This window comes from Cuculus canorus, chromosome Z, assembly GCF_017976375.1.
Source record: "Cuculus canorus isolate bCucCan1 chromosome Z, bCucCan1.pri, whole genome shotgun sequence".
In the NCBI taxonomy this organism is placed as follows: Eukaryota; Metazoa; Chordata; class Aves; order Cuculiformes; family Cuculidae; genus Cuculus; species Cuculus canorus.
This window is the reverse complement of record NC_071441.1, coordinates 19466875-19488163: the sequence shown is the minus strand read 5'-3', so window position 1 is coordinate 19488163 and position 21289 is coordinate 19466875. Positions and strand designations below refer to the sequence as shown.

Below are 21289 nucleotides of genomic sequence, written 5' to 3'. Positions count from 1 at the left end.
AGCTATGTCAACTGACAGTCCTCAGGTTGAGGCCATCCCGTTTCTCTTCCATAAAAGAGTCACATGCAGAAAGTCACTTAATTGACTAATATTTGTTATTTTCCTGACTCGCTACAAGCTCTGCAAACATACAGAGGTAGGTCCTCCCTCAGAACAACTCAAATGTATTAATTCTGTCAAGCAGCAGCCCTGCCAGGCTAAAACAGTACTTTCTTCTTCCTTTTCCAGAAAATCCTTTTGTGAAAGGGTGCAACATTATGAAAAGTTGATACCAAAAATGTAATCATGCAGTGAAATAATTATTTAAGGAAATTTTAGATCCTGTAGTCTAGCACAGGGCACCATAATTTTATATGTGTAAATATACAAATGTATATAGCTTGGAAAGGTTACTCAAACCTCATAAAAACTTGTAAGAACGCAACATAAGCATGCTACCATACAAAACAACCAGCAGCTTTCGCCTTTGTCAAGCCTCTGTTCTCCCATATTTAGGTCTTCTGAAAATAAATGCTCCACCATTACTGCAACTCTGAGACAAAGTTTCTCATCAGCTCTGTCAACTGACTACACTTGAACTACTGGAAAGAAAATCCAAACACACAAGAATTAAGTAAAGTCTGTATATTTATATCATGTGATAACACAGAACAGAGACACTTAGCAAAACACAAGGCATTCTCAGCAATGAAGACGTCTCAACTACTTCTCATTATTTCTCTGGAAATAACCAGATTCTATTTCTGCTTGGCACTGAGTAATGTGAATACATAAACTCAGTTACCATAACACAAGTATCTTGACTATGGGATGCAAGTATGCCTACATTACCCAAAGGTCAAGGTGGACAAGCATTTTTCTTTAACGGTGAATTGCAAATGCCTATACAAACGGAAGGTGCAATGCATTAAACTGAGCACACACAAAACTTTTGAAGGAAACTACAATTCAATTTAGATGTTCGTGGCCCTTCTCTGTTTCCCAAATGAAGTGGATAACATTGCAGCACTCATAAAAAGAGTCTTTAACAGCTAAGTCTTTTTCATGAAGGAAAAAAATTATTTTTATGGGAGAATAGTGGCTCTCAGATACTTAATATTTTAAGGAATACAGAGTGCATTAAGAGTGACATAGGAGGTTGTATGACAAATTTTCTCAAGAGCACTGATGAGTATTTAGAAAGACCTACAGCCAGTAACAGACAGGAAGCTCTCCCAACCGTTCCTAACTTGATCTAGGAAATGAAGTTGTAAATTCATTTCAGTAAAAAACATGAGAAAGGAAAATCAGAAACACTTCCAAAATACCTTCAATGATAAAAAAATATAATAAACTAAATGTCATGATATATATTCAAATCTTCACAGTATTTTTGCATTATCAAACTATTTTAAGAAATTAGCGTTTCTCATTTTACCATGGATATATCAAATGTCAATTTTTTACTCCTGAACAGATATCAGACTACATCAGATAACATATTTTGTGTTTTATTCTCCCTTCTAATAGGTACTGAACAAATAATTTTAAAACTACAAAAGAAGTTTCTATCCCATTTACCAGAAAAAAATTGTAGTGTTGACAGACTCACTTTTTTACAAGTAATCTATCGGCAGAAACATACTGATAGTATTTAATTGAAAAAAAGGACATCAATTTTGCACTTTTACAAAGGTATAGATGTTATGTAAGATTTGCTAAGGATTTTTAAATCTTTTTATGATCTTACCCTAGATCTTCCTGATTGGGAGTTAAACTAACTTATGAGAAAACCTCTCCTTCCAACTAGGACACTACTACTTTCCTTCATTACATTCAAATATCTTTTCTCTCTAGAATCCTTTGACTTACATTCCAGAAGCTATTCCCAGCTAGGTTTGAGGAAATACTAAAGCAGAAATTATTTCTTTCATGTGGCCAAAAGGAATGGGGAAGAATTCCTTTTATCATGTCCATCTTCTTCGAATGCCCAGCGATTTGAAACTTCTTAGTATGCTGCCCAGCCCTTCAGAGACTTTCCCCCTTACCCTACCTTAATCCATCCCTCCGTAACTACAATATAGATATTCAGTAAGTGCAGTTGAGTTCTTTTAAATTAATACTAAAACTTCTGGGTGATTTAAAAAAGACTCTTGTTTCCAGTTTGTGGTTTTTGGTTGTTTTGGGGGGGCGGGGGGGGGGGGGTTGTTTTGTTTTTTTTTAATAATTACACCATGATAGGCCACTCCAGTATCTAGGCCAAAAAAAAATCATATTGAATAGTAGTAAGTGTCCTGAAAATAAAAATCAGATATACATCCGTATCGTCTTCATTATTTCAAACACAAGCAATTACTATAACGAAAAAACAAAGGTAGAGAGCATCACATCTCAGGTTCTTCAGAGGCTTTCTTGCTGCTATGGTATTAGATTTTTTCAACAACACAAACAACATTCACATTGTGGTACTCTTCTCCATCTTAAGAGACAGGAAAGTCTCTACTGAATAACTGGAAAAATTACCAGTCGCCTAACACAATTCAAAGAAATGAAAATATGGGAACAAATTAATATTTTTTTCGAATAAAGAGCCCCTATATACAATACATACTTGTCACTGTAGGCCAGCTGCTTGAATTCCTTCACTGTCATTGGCTTTTTCTGAATGTTGTACTGTGTGAAGAGCCCCGACTGACCAGTAACCATCTGCTGAATTGGAGCAGGAATCATCAAATCCTCAATATCATCATAATGTTTTCTTGGTTTCCACTCCTTCGGTGGGATTACCTTTACATTCATACACAAAAAACAGGACATCGACAGTTCCAATATCAATTCAAAACCTTCTGGAACAATCAAGAGAACTAGTTAAATAAGCCTACACGATCAAATGAATGCTTGCTTACCAGCCGTTTCGCAATAACTAACTAACCACAGAAGTGTTCCTAGCTAATGCAGAAACCAATTCAAAACGAGCATAGCGTTACCTCAATTCACAAGCAGCAGCTCACTAATCTACAGCAACTGCATAATCTGCAACTGTATAAATATAGAGAACCGATAAATATTTTGTAAGTAGAAACCCTTATAATTCAACACTCATACTCCATGATATAAAAATTGTTATCCTGAAATTGAAAAAAAAAAAAGAAAATATTCACAGAAAAGATTTACAGTATTTATTTGGTGTAAACAGTATTTTAGAAAAAAAGTACAAAAAAATACAACTATTTTAGGGAGTTTTAGCTTTTAGAGTCTGTTTATCTTACTCTCCATAAAACTGCAGGGTACAACTCTATTACAGTAAGAGCTTGCACTAATTTAGATATACTAAGTTTTATATTAATATTATTTAAACCTCAAAATTAATTAGAGAATCATAGAATGGTTTGCATTGGAAGGGACCTTAAAGACCATCTGGTTTCAAAAGTTTTTTAAAGATTAAAGCTATATTCAGATAACTAACTGTAAAAATAACACTTTTATTTTAAATACCACAGAATTACCCACAGTCTATGAAAATTCTTCAACAGATTCTGAAGCGTTAGCAATAACATACTCAGGAATTTCAAAGAAGCCTGTAGTCATACCAGTGTTCTTTAACAGGCTGTGTAATGATGAACATTCCTTGAATACATATCCGAAAACAGAAAAACTCTCCGGACTTGAAAATGCAATAGCTTTAAAATGCACCAACAGACATTTTCTATTTTTGGTTTGGTTTTGGTTTCGAACTGTTACTTGCCCAAAGGCTCAACAGTATGCTCTCCAGTCCACTCATTAAATTCATTCTTTCCTATGGTGCTCAACTCGAATTTTCAGAAGCATTGGTTTAGAAACTTTTGAAGTAACAAAACAACATACAGTGACTTTCATAAACATGCATCGACCATGTACAAATTATACTACTCAAATAATTAATTCACATCTTAGAGGTAGCTTTTACACAAAGCTAGCTAGGCTGCTCCTCTAACAGGCTTTTTTGGATTCCACACAATACTATCTATTAGATATTTTGCCATTACTTCAGTCCAAGAAAGTAAAAAAATCTGAAACATAATACAGATAGATCCTGAGATCGTTTGCTAGGAAAATGATCAAAAATGGGCAAATCATAATGCTAATGTACTCGAACAGTCATTCCTCAAAGAAATGTTATCAAGACTGTAATATGAAGCTGAAGAACAGTTATCAACTAATGGCAAACTTCCACACCTAATGTTTTTACTTTAAAAAGGTATTTTTATCCAGTTTTCACACAGGTGCATCTCCCTCTTTCTTTTTTCCTGCTCAACTTCCATCGGAAAAAAAAAAAATTAAATCTTGATGCCTACTTCTTTTTCTTTCACACCAATCTTAAATTATACGCGCATCAATAAAGTACAAAATGTTGCTTTGGAAGCAGAGAAGTCATGCATTCAGAATATATGCAGAAAAATCAAGTATGTGCACGGAGATTTCCATTTCCATGATTATTAAGCATGAACTTGTAGGTTTGGTTCAAATATATGAATACTGAAAAGCAAAATTTGCATTATGTTGTCTCGTTCAAGGCCAGTGTGTTTGAAGCAATAAAAATATTTTTGTGAATACAAGTTCAAAATATCCCCTCCCAGCTAAATGGAGCATGTTTATTATTGTTGTAATTGGACTACTAGTTAGAGAAGTTAATTCTGTGGGGACTGATAGGCCAAGCAACATTTTAAAAGAAAATAAAAACAGAGGCCTTGCCCCAAAGAATTTGCATTTTCTAACAATGGTCAGGGCAAGGACTATGGATATGTTAAAATATCATGTCCAAAGTGACACATACCTAGTCAAAAAAACCCCAAAAACTTAAGGCAAGGCTTTCTTATCAACATAGATCATAGAATTGGATTGGAAGCGACCTTAAAGACCATCTAATTCCAATCCCCGTGCCATGGGCAGGTACACTTTCCACTAGATCAGGCTGACCAAGGCTCCATCCAACCTGCCCTTGAACATCTCCAGGGATGGGGCAGCCACAACTTCCCTGGGCAACCTGTGCCAATGCCTCACCACCTTCATAGGACAGAAATTTGTCCTTATATCTAGTCTAAATCTGCCCCTCTCCAATTTATAGCCATTCCCCCTTGTCCTATCACTACATCCACTTGTAAAAAGTCCCTCCTCAGCTTTCTTGTAGGTCCCCTTCAGGTACTGTAAGGCGGCTCTAAGGTCTCCTTGGAGCTTTCTCTTCTCCAGGTGGAACAAGCCCAATTCTCTCAGCCTGTACTTGTATGGGAAGTGCTCCAGCCCTCCGATCATCTTTGTAGCCCCCCTCTGGACCTGTCCCAACAGCTCCATATCCTTATGTTGTGGATTCCAGAACTGGACACAGTGCTCTAGGTGGAGAGTGGAGTAGAGGGGGAGAATCACCTCCCTTGACCTGCTGACTATGCTACCTTTGATGCAGCCCAGGATACGGTTGGCCTTCTGGGCTGCGAGCATGCATTTCTGACCAAGGTTGAGCTTCAATCAGCACCCCCAAGTCCTTCTCCACAGGGCTGCTCTCAATCGTATCATCCCCCATCCTGTACTGAAACCACAGATTTTCCCAATTCAGGTGTAGGACTTCACACTTGGCCTTGTTGAACCTCATGAGGCTCACACAGGCCTGCTTCTCCAGGTCCCTCTGAACAACATCCTGTCCTCCTGGTGTGACAACTGCACCACTCAGCTTGGTGTCATCTGCGGAATTGCTAAGGGTGCACTCAATCTCGCTGTGTATATCACTTATGAAGATATTAAACTGCACTGGTACAGACCCTAGAGGGACACCACTTGTCACGGATCTCCATCTGGACACTGAGCCATTTACCACTACTTTCAGAATACAAACATCCAACCAATTCCTTATCCAAGGAACTGGTTATAGATAGATAGATACATTAATCTGTCTTAGTTATACCACCTAGTTTCCTCCATGCAGATTGCACAATTGGGGTTATTTCAGTCTGCCATGAATGCATAAGTTTCTGTTAAATTCTCTTTAATATACTAGTAATCTCCTGTGCTACGTTTGATTCTGAATGGCACTGGCTAATATTTTCATGTAGCTACTTCTGTCCTACTTAAAATTGTTTTTCTTGTACTTGCCAAAATCTGTTTTCATTATCATGTTCCAAAATTAGTTTTCTACTTGCCAATACATCTGCAAATTAACTTAACTATTTCCCTCTACATAAATGCACTTTGAGTTGCTAAAATACTTCTTACTCAAGTAAAGTGCAACTATCTACCAGTGTGCCTTGTTCTCCATTTGTTCTATTTCTTTCATTCCCTGTTTTCAAGTATCCTCTGTAACAGTAAGACTAAAATACAATATCTGTGCCTAAAGCCCATTTCAGACTTTCAAAAGCCTAACAGAAATTGTTTAACCAATTTGCCCCAGAGATGCCACAGTATTGTCTGCTCTGGAAACGGTATAATGTAGTTTGTGTAGTACCTTAATCATCTGTTTCAAGCACAGTATTAGGAACTCTAGGGGTTTTTTAGTATTTTATTCCCCACACTCCCTCTCCTCCCACAATACACGCAAGCCTTATAATCACCTCATCCCCATCTACATACACATTCTTCCACACAGGTAAGAGGTCTTCTCCCCTTATGCTTTCACATTTAGCCTAAAGTGCCGCGGATGTCTACTCTACTTATGACCCCTGCTTACATCTTAAACTACTGTTTCTGCATATAGTCCTCTGGTAATCTTTATTGTCTTTGCATTCATATTTGAGATTATCTGTAAGCTCATTTACTATTACTACCAAGAGAGGAAAAAATATTTTATTCTCATTATTTCAAATCAAATTTCTAAAACTCAGAATACGTCCCTTGAACTTCTGCAGAATGAGTTACTGATTTGACAAAGATTTGTTTTAAAAATACCTAGTTTATTTTTTTATATAAATACACTTTTTTGAGGATACAGAAAAATAACAGAAAGTCTCAAGACAACTGAGTAATGCACATCAATTAAAAACAGGCTGGAAGCAGCAAGAGATGCCTTAGCTGCTATTCTAGCGTTAATGTTTAAAAGGTTTTGTTATGTCTTCTTCTATTCAGGTGCTCTGTAAACTCAGGTCAGTAGATATCCTATACGCATATAAACACAAAATATATATAAAAAATATTTACTGTAGTCCTGAGACTATCAGACTTATAGCAATCTGTACATTGTTCCCAAATGGTTTTGGAATGCAATGGATGGAATGGGAACTGAGTCGTCCCTGTATGGTCAAAAAATGCAGACACAGACTTTCAATCACAGGAGCACATGGATATTAACTTCAAAAAAGTCAAATTATACCATGCAAAACATCATAAATCCCTCACCACACAGCCAAATTTGGCTCATTCAGATATATTCAGTCCTGGTGACTTCAATACAAACAGTATGAAACTCCAAGTGCTATGAAAGTAGCAACAACCTCTGCAAATCACATCTTGGAATATTTTTGAGACTCTGCTGATTTCCAGCTTCTCTTAATTGCATGCACGTGTACAATCTGAGAGAACAGTAACTCGTAGCCAGATTTTTCCATCCCTGATAATAAGATCTAATAATCATCTCATTGAGATGATGTCAATGAGAGAACAACAAAAAATATCATTTCCTTTTTTTGAAAGAAACTGTATAGCCAAGAAAAAAAGCCAAAATAAATAGCTATAGTTTGATAATGTCAACAACACTGAAATATGCACCCTTAAGGAAGCAGTTCAATCTCATCAGGAAAAAAGTGGTTTCAATTTGTATTTAATTACATTCAAAAAATAAAATGTGGCTTGAAAACTTAAAATTAATATAGGTTAAACAGTTAACTAGAGATACGCACCTAAAATTTACAACCCACTTCTAACATGAATCTTTAAAGCTGCTTTGATTGTCACTTACAAATTACTACAATGGACTCCCCAGTCATTTTCAACTCAGTTATGGGATTTTAACCTACATCTTGCAACACTGCACTATGATAAAGAAGAAAAGATTAAAATGTCTAACTTATGTTCTTCTGTTGCCATGATCACCATTTTAGAAATTTACTTTTTACTTAAGTAGTTTTAAAAGTAACTTAAAACCAGCATATGACTGCAACCATTCCACAGCCAATATCTGCATTATGGCCTTCAAAACACTGAAGCACCTGGTAGATATTATTGTTGCATATCACACACTAATCCTGCTCATATAATAGCTTACTCACATAGCCAGAGAAAGCAATTTATGCATGCCTATCTTTGTTCTATACACAACATACCAAAGAAAGGAAGTGCATTATACGTGAATAAACAAGCCTGTAATAGCAGAAGATTAATATCAACTAGTACCTCAGTGGCTGGTTATAAGGCACTTTCTATTCCTTCTCCATGAAACAGGATTAGAAATTACCAACAAATCAAATAAAACTATTTATACAAACAATATGAAAGCAAGAATATATTTTTTTAATGTTCAGTGCATTTACATAATCCACAGAATGGCACAGAGCTAGAATCTCCTGCTCACAAATGTTAACGGCATAAATTTGTTGAGAAACACATGTCACTATGATGAATTTGCTGTTAAGTTTACTGTTCAAGATGAGAGGATTGCAATAGTTCACCCCCACACAAACAAACAAGCTCCATAATATACTTGAATACGTTAAAAATTCAGCTCAGGCTTTCCTCTGTTGTCTATTTATCACGTTTCTACTCCTGTTTGCACAGAAGAGTTTGAAAATATGATCTATTATGTAGTCTATCGTCAGAAACCAGGAGGCAAATAAACAACAAGGTTTTCAAAGCGTGAGGGGGGCAGGTTTGCTTTGTTCTAGGAAGCAGAGAGGAGGGAGTGAACAGGGGGGAAACAAGAATTGCAGGTTGTTTTCTCTCTTTTTTTACTTGTCTTGACTTTGCATCATCGGCTTCAAAAGCCAGTGATGAAGACTGTTATTCCCAAAGACTACTTACAATATTTAAACTAGGATTTCCAGACCTGCACTGTGCCTTGTTGGTTTGAAAGGTGACAAAACATATCATCTAAATATTTATGCTGTATCTAACACTAAAAGGCATCAGATTTAATCCCTGATGATCAGTCTCCGTTAGAGGAGGAACATTTGCTTTAAAGATCCTCGATATGCCATTGTTTAAAGGGCAATGCAATAGCAGTTACTATACCTCCAATTCTCATTTACAAAAACATAGCACAATCACCATTACAAAGAAAACTATTTCCATTCAAACAGTGCCTCATTACCCTTATACATACAACTATTGACTTTAGCGGGATTATATGCTTCAGTAAAGTTATAGACAACTCTAAAAGACCAAGTTCAACATCTGGTAGATCTAGATTTTCTGATTTTTCCTATTAATTCCCTACTTTGCCAAAAACTATTTTTTATCTGCTTTAAAAAGAGATCCTCTTTTGGAATTGTTAACATGGAAACAACTGACAGTTCGAAAACAGTACACATCATCTTAATTAGTTTGGATGAAACATCAGAGATAGCAAAAAGCTCTTTCTTGAAAGAGTAAGAGATCAGTATCTATTCACTGAAAATTGTTAGAAAAAAGTGTTACATACTAAAAAGGTCAGTTTTGCAACCAGCAAAACAAATACTGAGAAAACAATTATTAGGAACAATTTTCTTTCTACATAATATATGTTTACCTTTGCAACTCCTGCCCTGTGAGCACCTTGTGATTCCATGTATGCTAAGTATTTGTTGAACTCCTTGAATTCATCCATCGAAGGCCTAAAAGTCATGATTTTGCAGCTTGGATTTGGAGGACTATCTGGGATGACAGCAGCCATTGTGGTTCACTTTAGTCCAGCTTTTTAAAAGAAAAGAACATACGCTGAAGAGAATAATCTGTAAAACAAATTCTGAGATTCAACAAATATGCTTCAACAGGAAAAAAGCTTCTGAAAGCACAAACCAAATGTTTCTCTCTTTATGAATACTCAGCTCCTATCCAGCACGAACGCTATCTGATTAATATTTATACAGTCCAGTTCATACCCCCATTTTCACGGCACATTTTCTCAAGTTATGCTTTAGCATCATACTAAGATCTTCCGGTGTTGATCTCTCTGCAGGCTGCTGCATTTCTCTGTCTATACATTGTATAGGCACAACCTAGAGTAACAAAGCTACATATTTAATGAAATATCACTATCACCATTTAGTATACAGAGAAAACTGATATTCACTTCCCACTCACAGAGCAAAAAGAGCACTTGGATTTCCTAGCTTTCACAACAGCAGTTTAACAACAGGACTGTATTACCTCTCGTTCTCTGAATCTTCAACAGAAGCAAAGCATGCAAGGAAGACACTTAAAGACAATCAGCATTTCCTCTTATTTCCGTCTCTATGTTGAGGATCGCTAAAACTAAAGTAATTTTTATGTTTCATATAAAGAAACAGTACTTATTAAAGGACTGATCTTCAGGCAACAAACAGACATATTTTAGATTCAGCAGGTGTTGCAATTTCCAACTATACATCATCACTGCCATCTATGGTTCACAAAACTATTCCTTAATCTCAAAAAAAAAAAGCTCATCCAAGAATACAAATAACTGTGACTAGCTGATTAGGGATTTTGCTTTCCTCAGCATATAAATTAATTCATTCCTCATTTTACCCTTCTGTAAAGTGCATGTACCCTTATTTTTTAGGCCATGCACTGTCCCCCTAAGTTTTGCTTGTATGTTACTGTAGAGGACATTAATTTCATTAGTTTCATGTTCCTTTTGGCTTGGTATGAATCACTGTACAAGAAAGCTATATGTGGAAGACTTTCACGTCTTTCTATGTTTCACTCTGCTCCTTCCAGTCCAACATGTAGCCTACTTATTTTTCATCTCATTTTGCCTACCTGCCTCACCCAGCACACCACTCTCCATTCTCAGCACTTAATTAGATAACTTTTCCACACTCTCATCTTTGTTAAGATCTTAGTCCCCTCTCTACCCTACTTCCCATCCCTGCTTGAACTAAAATTAACTAGATTTCTACAACTGTCCCATTCTGAATATCAGTACCATTTTAATTTGGAGGGATTTAGCATTTTAATTATTAAGTCCATATAGGCAAACACACCTCAACATTTACCAGTGGGATAACTTCCCTCACTAGTAAGCAGCTGGCTTGTATGTAATAAGCCCCTTATGCAATCCCATCCATTCAAGTTCTTCATATAAACTTGTTACTATGACCAGTCCCCGGAAAATGAAACTTAGATTTATGACCAAAGGTGAAGTTATGCTTCCCTTCACCACGAGTGCAATAGACAGCGTTTACCATTTATAATGCTTCACTGACAGTAAAGTCACATAGGATATTTAACCAAACAGGATATTTGATTTCTCTGTAAAAAAAAATCCAGCTTGTGCCTGTAGATGTACTTAATCAACATATACATCATTGAAATACACATACACACCATCTCTAAAAACCTAACCCTATTTCTTCACAGCATATAATACGTAATTGTCCTTCAGTATTCATTCACTTTACACCTTTCAATCCATTCCACCAACTGTATGCAAGATACTCAGTGGACAGATTAACACCGTCCCTCAACTCCTCCAGTATTCTCCAACACTGTCAGCTCATTTTGCGGGGGCTTTGCAAGGGAGGAGCAGAGAGAGAGAGAGAGAATGAACAGTTGATTTATTTGTTGGTTATTCGTTTGTTTTCTTTAAAGCAAATTACTTCAGCACCCACTTATGAATTTGGCTTTTACATCAGTAATATTCTGTGGGTATGTTTTTTTTAGTGGATAGAAAGGAACTTTTAAGCATGCTTTATCCACTTAACCACCTAGTATTAAGTCCAGCACTTCCAAACCAAAGCACTGACTTCAACAGGGCTGGGGCAGGAGAGGAATGCTGCAATAACCTATGAATTACATTCAGTTAGTCAACAAGTGAATTGTTGTCTCACTATTTCAACATCTCTTAGACCTGTGATTTTATCTAAGCCCAATCAGAGCAACTATTTCTGCTTAATTCAACGTGACGCTTGCAGACAATACAAAACTAGGAGGATCAGCCTACACAGCAGAAGGTTGTGCTGGCATCCAGATGGACCCTGACAGGCTGGAAAAATGGGCTGATGGGAACCTCATGAAGCTCAACAAGAGAAAGTGCAAAGTGCTGCATGTGGTGAGGAAAAAGATCATGCGTATGGGGTACCTGCCAGGGGCTGGCTGGGAAGCAGCTATGCAGAAAACGGCCTTTGGGGATTTTAGGCAACATCAAGTTGAACAAAAGCCAGCAATATGCCCGTGCACCAAAGGTGGCTAATGGTGTCTCAGGCAGCATTAGGAGGAATGCTACCAGTAGGTCTAGACTGGTGTTCCTTCTTTTTTATACAGTACTGCTGAGGCCACACCTGGAGTGCTGTGCCCAGATCTAGGCTCCCCAGTACAAGGGGGACAGCTACTAGAAGAGATTCCAGCAAAAGGCCACTAAGATGATGAAGGGACTCTGTTATGAAGGAAGGCTGAGAGTGCTGGGATGGTTCAGTCTAGAGAAGAGAAGGGTCTTATTTATTTGTACAAACACCTAAGGAGGTAGAGCAAAGAAGAAGCAGATAGGTTTTCTTCCTTGTCACTTCAGCCCAGTGACAAGACAAATGGCAATTAGCACAAACTGAAACACAGGAAATTCCATCTAGACATCAGGAAACACTTTCTCACCTCAGAGGGGTTGCAGAGTCTCCATTCTTAGAAACACTCAAAAGTGGAACAAGACAGTGCTGAACAATCTGCTCCAGCCAACCCTTGTTGGGATTGGACTACAGGTTCTCAAGAGATCCCTTCCAACCTCAGACAGTCTATGACTCTATGATTTTATCTGTGTGTGGATATAAAGGAGCTAGACTCTTCCCAGTGATGCCCAGTTGTCACTGTTTAGCCCCAGCCCAGCCTGATCAGCAGCTAAATGTGAGCAGTTGCGATCCCAATTACCCACACACACACTGGGAAAGAGGAAAAGGAAATATGAGAAAGAGCCTGACACTGCCTGCACAACCTATTGCAGCCAAGTCTGTTTTGTGCAAGGAGATTGGACCACAGAATCTTCAGAAGTCCCTCCCAACTTCCACAGTTCTCCAATTCTGAGCTACTCCTACCTCCCGCTGTAAGTTAGAGTGCAGCTGCACAACTAAACACACAAAGTTAGTTACAAATTAATTCTGCTAGCTCATAAAGGTGCAGAGTGCCAGGCATCACCTACATCACCTTTCACTACATCACAGATTAAGCCCAATTCAAAGTAATTTATATAAATTGATTTACCAATTAGCTTAATCAGTTTCTATGTAAATATATGAAATGAAGCCACTCATACAGAAACCAAGTTTCAAAAGGAAACCCAGTATCAATCTCTTTATCCTAGTTTTACCTGTAAGCACAAAACATATGAAGTTTTAGCTACTCCACTTAAGTGTATACACAGCTACCAATTTTGTGACATAACAGACCTGTACAAGTTGAGAAATAAAATTTTTAGAGGTTTTATTTACTACTACACAATGAAAACATGCAAGAAGGTAGTAAACATAACATTACAGAAGCAAGGACAGTAGGTCCATTCAGGCTCCACATGATAAAACAGGAAAACATTGCATATACATGGATTTTTTTTTTATAGCTGTTTTAAAGCCTGAATATCAACATCGTGAACAGCCATTTTCTGTCTCCCTTGCAAGACAGTACTGCACATTGGCAATGTTGCCCATGACTATCTAGAAAAGAAGATGGTAATTAGAATAAATGAGAGAACATACTCCACTCAAATTATGCATTAGTACTTTGTGCAACACAGAAAAAAAAGAAGTTTTTTAGCTAATCATGGGGAAGCTTTCATCAAACAAGCTCAAGCTATGAGCTTGATCCAATAAAAACCAAAGCCCACCCATAAAGCCTAAATTTCTTGGTGACCAAGTAACTTGCACGCGTCTTGAAACACACGTGATTAAACAGCACAAAATTCAGGTAAAATGCAAGCATGTAACTTGTCAAAAGTTGCGAGCTAAAGAGACAATAGCAGAGTTAAATAATCCAATCCTCCTTTTAAAACTTTTACCAACATTGCCCAGCCTTGCCAAAAGACCTTCAAATCATCAGCCACGGTACATTAATGCTACATTTGTCTTAACACTGCACAAGTGGAAACGTCAGGTCAGTAAAGTTTAATCATCCACATCTACTTTAGTATGTAGTCTGAGAAACCTAACAAACCTAATGCAGAATGTCAAAAAACAACACTCAAAAGGACTGCAAGATGAAATCTCATTTATGTTACCAGTATTTACATAATCCAGGACACAAATGCATTTCATCCTTTATGATGACAAGAGGCAAATGTTATACAAACAAATCCTGTAATATTTAGACTGTAAAGCTTGTGCAAACACAAACATGACACTTTGATACATACATTAACTACAAGAACAAATCGGTGATAAAAGACTACAAGAAACTTCTCAGGCTAACAAAGCAGAAGAAAAAAGCAGAAAAGAGAGGAAGAAAGTGAAGAATAACTTTCCGTATGCTTTGACATTAGTAACTAAGACTGGATATGGGAAGAGTTAATTACCTATATCTACAGAAGGGAGGTATACTGTATTTACATGCTCGATCTCACAGTTTTTTCTGCATGATTGTTTGGTGCAGAAGTTTGGTCACTTCTCCCAAGTGACAGGGGACAGGACTAGAGGGAATGGCCTGAAGCTCCGTCAGGGGAAGTTCAGGTTGGATATCAGAAAAAAATTCTTCACAGTAAGAGTCATTGGGTACTGGAACAGGCTGCCCAGGGAGGTGGTCGAGTCGCCTTCCCTGGAGGTGTTTAAGGAACGGGTGGATGAAGTGCTTAGGGACATGGTTTAGGGAGTGTTAGGAATGGTTGGACTCGATGATCCAATGGGTCCTTTCCAACCTTGTGATTCTGTGATTCTGTGATTCTGTGAAGCTACAGGATTATTCCTTCCATATCCTAAGAAAAGGTGAGGACCTCTATACCTACACTGCAGCCAACTGAATCTCACCTATTCAAATTAGTACCAGGCAGCTACAATTTCCAGCCCACCCTGTCACAACAGTGGACTGTGTTTTGTAATGTCTACATCTTAACATACAGCTAAAGCTGTCAGGACACTGAATACAATTTATTGGTGGAAGAGCTACCTGTTAAACACCATTCCATGCAGAATCCTGCATATCCTCACAAGAACACAGAATACGTCATCCCCAGAACTAGAAAACATCTTCCAAGTTCAATTTATTTGATAGTTAGCTAAACTAGAAATTGTGTTCGATTTAATAACAAGACACATAATTACTAAAACAGAACATTAGCTACTAAACAGAACAAGACACAAAAAAAAAAACCAAACAACTCACCAAACCAAACACACCAAACAAAACCCAGCACGTTAATTTTCATTTGATTGAAACACACATAAACTTGCTATCTTCACTACATGAAACCCACTTTCAGTGTTACAGTACTCTCTCTGCCTTAATACTAAGCCGTCAGATCTCTGAAGGCTATTCACTTCTTTTTGCTTCTTGTGCAAAATTAATTAACTCTTGAGTTCTACCTCCCATTAGCAGGGTACCATCATTTTCTGACTTTAAACTGCACAAGACTTGGCGCTATCATTTTTCTGCTGTGTGGGAAGCATCTCTTGACTGCCAAATGATGTCCATTTTGACCCCTGTACTGAACAAGAAAAGACAAAAAAACCAGCCTTGCTACATCTGTTCTGCTATACACAAAATTATTAGCTAGCATGGAAAAGCCATAAATAACTATAGGCCAACTGTGTCATACCTAAGTCACAAGATAACTGCATTCATACTTTAGAAGATCAGAATATTTTATTATTTCTGCGTGTTCAACATGTAAACTACGTCCACAACCTTTACTGAACAACCCAAGTCAAATTTATAAAGCAAGGTCCAGCGAATGAGAAAAAGAAGGAGGACAGGAAGAAAAAAGAACAAATCTTTGAAAGACATTACTTCTCACAGAAAACTTAGTTAAAACATAGCTTTTTTCCCCTTTTTTCTTGCAGATTTTAACCCACACTACCTATGGGACAATAAACACTTGAGGAAGGATTAATTCATCCTGAGAATTCCTTCTTCCAAACAACTAACAATAAGAAAATTAATTTGTCTAGAGGAAGGCATGCACAAAAAGCCACAGCATTTCATTGAGACTGATCTTAGAAGAAAACACAAAAAAACTATTTGAAAACAGTTGCCAGGTACAAAAGTTTCCCACTCAAAAAGAAAAGGAAAAAAAGTCAGAGCATTCACATTATAAAATACTAGACATCACTTTTACGAATCATTCAATAAAAATACTTTACAAAACTTGAGGAAAACTACGATTTTTCGGGGAGAGGGTGTCTGCTAACCTTTTTTCACAGTCTGTTCCACAAAAGAAAAGGTAAGCAGTTTGTACAACCAGCTCTCTATGAGCTGGAAAGGAAATAAGCAGCAGAAAATCCGGTCTGAATCTGTAATGGTCTAAGTAGCACTTTTATTTACAACATAAGTGAAACTCCACTTTTTCTAACTATATGGCATATTATTAAATGTCTCTACAGATCTCTTCCCAAACGATACCCTAACTTTCACAAGTCCTTAACATCAAAACACACATCCTTTTCAGGGATATGCTATACTAACAGGGAGAATATTTCTCACAAGCCACCAACTACACAGCAAATCCTTTATCAGATGCAGCACAAGGACAGGGGAAAAAAAATAAAAAAGTAATTAAAAAACCCACACCACACCCATAAATGAGTCTCTATAACCTGAGAAACAGACAAATGCATTTTTCCCCATTAGGGGTGCACCTGAAACTATATTTCTGCACCTGTGATAAGGTCTAGCTACTACTAACCTCTTTAGTGAGTACTTCCCCTCTCATAAAAGATTTTGTAATTCAAAGACAACATGTGATTCCCCCACCCTTACACCTTGCTCTACACTACCCTAGTCCAAATACCTAGCAGCCAAGGAAGAGTCATGCAGGTCCTGTCTTTCCATTGTTGCAGCTGAAAATATGTGCACTGAAGTGAATCACACATCCAAAATGTGGACATGGTTATTATGGTTATACTGTGCTTCTGTAGTCTGCTACAATGCTCACAGCAGTGGAGAAAGCATCATTTGCTCCTTTTGCATGACCAAAAGCCTCCTCACTCCAAATTGATCAGAGGCCACTGCCTTTAATACCAGAAGCAGACCACTTAAAATGGACTCAGATACTGGTATCTAGGAACCACACGGCTCTAATCCATGATATTATAGCAGACAAAAGGAGCAAGAGGAAAGAATCAGCATCGTGCCTCTGTTAAACTTGCAGTTCTAGCATGTCATACCACTTTGCAATGCAAAAAGTTCGACAAAAAGTAAAAGTTTAAGTAGTAGTTTTAATGTCATAACTAACATTTGTAAAGCAGGAACCTGCAAAGATTTGTATCTCAAATCCAGAGATTTCCACAGGAACAACAGAAGAAAATTGTGAAGCTTAGAAGCTTCAGCAACTCAAAGCTGTAACTACAGCCCTGAAGGAGATGAGTCAGTTAAGTTCTTCCCCTATTATTACCTAACATTTTTGCAAGTTTTACATATTTTTGCTGATCTCCATTTTGAAATATTTACCATCATTCTTTCAAATCAAACATGCCAAAGACTTTCATCCCAAATATGAAGAGTATGATTCCTAAAAGTTAGGGATCTTCTTAAATTCTTTAGTTCTATGCCTTTTTTCACAGCTCAGTTTACAGACTTCTGCACATTTCCACAATTTTAATTTTAAATCAAAATTTCCCTGTTTTTTTCAAAACTATGATTGCAATCTGTCCATCTCCAAAGTCACAGGTTCATTTACCATTTTAGCAATGTTTTAAGCAAGCAATAAACTGAAAATGAAACAAAACCTGCACAGTAATTTTTGTCATACGGCATGTAATACAAATAAGGGCACTTATCTCGGTCTTCTTAAAGACAAGCTGTGCACTATTAACTACCATTTTATTAGCCAAAACCAAGCAGGAAGTTGTCAGTCTACCGAGTGAAATCACAACAGCTTGAATTGAGTGAGTCTACATTTAACAGGCAGAAACCTCAAAAGAACTGGAACATATTTTGTTTGTGAAACTCCAGTATAATATCTGCAATAGTCAATGAAGTATCCTGCGATGTCTGAGGATCAGAAAGTGAAACTGATTAGATACTGAAATTTTTTCAATGTTCAGTCTCCACAGGAAGATGTGTTTTGAATATTAACTCTTGCAATTTTAACGCCTTAAATGACAATCTTCTACTAATCAATTGCTTACGTATACTGTCCTCATTTACAGTACACTGTCCTAAGCATACTGTCCCACGAATGTTAGATGCAAATATAATTAAGTGTAAAAAAAACTGACTGCACAACTCAGTAGTAGGAATACTCAGGCGGATAAAGTTAACAACTTACTTGTTACACCTAACTCCACAGTTTTAAGCAACTGAAATAAAACTGGAGCAAAATGTATACCTACCAAAGAAAGAGTTATGATATACAATGCCTCCTAAGAAACATGAATTACACTCTCTATACCAAAACTACAATAAGAGTTTACCTCTAGACTTCAGATCAGCAAACTGTTATGCACACCTAAATTATCTGATTTCGTTACACAACAATTACTATCGAAGTATAAAACACTGTATTTTTTTCAAAATATCAGTCAATGAACATAAATGAAAAAGGAAAACCCAACACATCACTTGTTCACTTTGAGACACAAAAAAGTAAACCAATCAAGCACTGTTTAAACTGACAAAGTCCTCGATCCACTCAAGCCAATATTTTTCAATAAAGTTAGGTACAAAATCGCCATTTAGGTTTTTTTAAGAATTACTATTATTGTTTATAACAGTTTAGGAAGATTCTAATAATAAACACCTGACAACATAATTTTCCAATAGGAACACACTACCACAGTAACTGCGCGCTTAGATTTAGTGCAGAACTGTTTATCTGATCTGTTTAGAAATCAAGCCAAGACACAAATTTCTGTACTCAATACGCATCAATAACTAAGAACAGGACAACTTTTTTACTATTTCATCATACTTGCCACTACGGAAAAAAACATAAAAATTAAGAGACCAAATAAAATTACTATTTTTTTTTAAACAAACACTGACTAAATGTTTTCCTCTTATTTACACTGGCTCAAACTCTCGTCAAATGTTTACTTAATCAGATTCACCTATTTGGATGAGCCATATTATTCCCTGAGCCAGTCTCTAGAAAGGAAATTGCTTTTACGCGCATCCATACCTGCACTTAGCTAGAAGAAAATCATCAGTTGCCAGCAACCAATAACACCAGCAACACTCCAAACCAAAGCTGAGAGGAAGAAAAGCATGACTGGCAGTGGTTCGGTTCACCCTCATTTCAAGTACTGAAAAGCAAATCATGCTTGTACTTTCTGCTGCCTTGTGTTCGGAAGGTGTTTCTGCGAAGCAATGCCACCAGCTAGTCATCACAGTTCAAGGAAAAACAAGGGCAAAATCCAAGACAAATACAACACCATAGCCATTTTCACGTTCTTAATGAATGATGAAGCAAACCAAAAACACCGTAAGTTGCCATAAAAGAGTCTGCACTAGGCTGGAAGTAAATTTCTATCTTGTAGAGAGTGGTTCAGCTTAAAAAACGCTGGTTCAGCAGCCGCCAGGTAACTTCTTCTGTTCTCAGGGTCTCAGAAAAGAGTGCAAAGAATCATAAGTCTGCAGTTTAATAACGTAAAAAATAAATGTTGTTTATACTCTGAACTAGTATAAAGAAACTATATTTCTCCTAGAACATCTATTATTTCTCCTAGACTAGTTAAAATGACAAAAAAAATATTTTGCATACACCTCTCATTTAGATCGCGAGTTGTAATTAAGTGCGGGAGACTAAAGGTTCATTAGCAGAAATCAATTAACACCGCCCAAAACCCCATTCCCAAAACTGGCTCGGAAAGCGCCTACGTGAGGGTTTTACTTTGGCTTTAGAGTCTCCCAACACTTTGAAGTAACTCCTGCGGACACGGCGGGTCTCTTCTGCCATAAAAAAAAGCGGTTGTTTGGGAACCCCAGGCATGGTTTTCCAACACCTGCCGGCTTCGCTCCCCCTCGCTCCGTCCCACCCGCCTCCCCCCGCCCGCTCAGAGCTCGCCCCGTACCTGCCCGAGAGCGGCAGTCAAAGGCGGAGGGAGGAAGGAAAGCAGGCGGGGGGAAGGCGCTGCGCGCACCCCCGCGAAGCTGCGGGCCGGGCAAGGGAAAGAAGATGCAGCGGCAGCAGCGGGTGGTCACGTGACGCGCCCCCCCGCCCCCGCGCGCCCCGTCACGTGCCCGCAGCGGGCGCCGTCGCTGGCGGCTTCAGAGCCGGAAGGTGGCTGAGGGCGGGGAAAAGGGGGCAGCGGTCACGTGGGGCGGCGGTCACGTCCCCTCGCGGTGAAATTGGAGGCCGGTGACCCAGGTGTGGGGTGGGAGTGCGACGGGCGAAGGGGGAGCAGGGTGGGGGCCACCTGCCCGTGGTGTCTTGTGGAGAGGATTGAAAGTACAGCTTCATTGCCACGGTAAGGGTGGGGAGGCACTGGGACAGGTTGTCCAGGGAAATTGTGGATGCCCCACAGAAAGGTTTGAGATGGAAGGGAACTTAAAGACGAGCATCCAGTTCCAACCCCCCTGCCATGAGCAGGCTCACCACCCATCAGACCAGGCTGCCCCAGGCCCCATCCAACCTGGCCTTGAACACCTTCAGAGATGGGGCAGCCACAGTGTCTCTGAGCAACCTGTGCCAGTGTCTCACCACTTCCCTTTCTCACAAGGGAAGAAATTCCTTCTTATATCCAGTTTAAATCTTGTCTCTCTCCAGTCTATAACCATTGTCACTAGTCCTATCACTACAAGCCTTTGTGAACAGTCCCTCCCCAGCTTTCTTGTAGGTTCCCTTCAGGTACTGTAAGGCGGCTCTAAGGTCTCCTTGGAGCCCTCTCCAGGCTGAACAAGCCCAACTCTCTCAGCCTGTACTTGTATGGGAAGTGCTCTGGGCCTCTGATCATCTTTGTAGCCTTCTGTGGACCTGTTCCAACAGCTTCATATCCTTCTTTTGTTGAGGATTCCAGAACTGGACACAGTACTCCAAGTGGGGTCTCACAAAAGAGGAATAGAGGGGCAGAATCACTTCCCTTGACTTGCTGGCCACGCTTCTTTTGGT

At 38.3% G+C, this 21289-nt stretch overlaps 1 protein-coding gene across 12 annotated transcripts in view; it reads right to left on the bottom strand.

Moving 5' to 3' along the window:
- Positions 1 to 20409, bottom strand: part of KDM4C (lysine demethylase 4C) — a 254076-nt gene extending 233667 nt beyond the window's left edge. For 8 of the 12 annotated variants that reach the window (XR_008447639.1, XR_008447641.1, XR_008447640.1 and 5 more), the window contains exons 1-3: positions 20253 to 20409; positions 9659 to 9822; positions 2591 to 2766 (exon numbers count right to left, since the gene is read on the bottom strand). Coding sequence is in view for 8 of the 12 variants with exons in the window: in XM_054053462.1 (XP_053909437.1) it covers positions 2591 to 2766; positions 9659 to 9802 (320 nt within the window). In the remaining 4 variants the exon portion in view is untranslated. Of the gene's footprint in view, positions 1 to 2590; positions 2767 to 9658; positions 9861 to 19360; positions 19665 to 20252 lie in introns of those variants that run through there. The other 4 variants (XM_054053460.1, XM_054053461.1, XM_054053463.1 and 1 more) reach the window with 4 other exon arrangements.
- Positions 20410 to 21289: the final 880 nt, after the last annotated feature.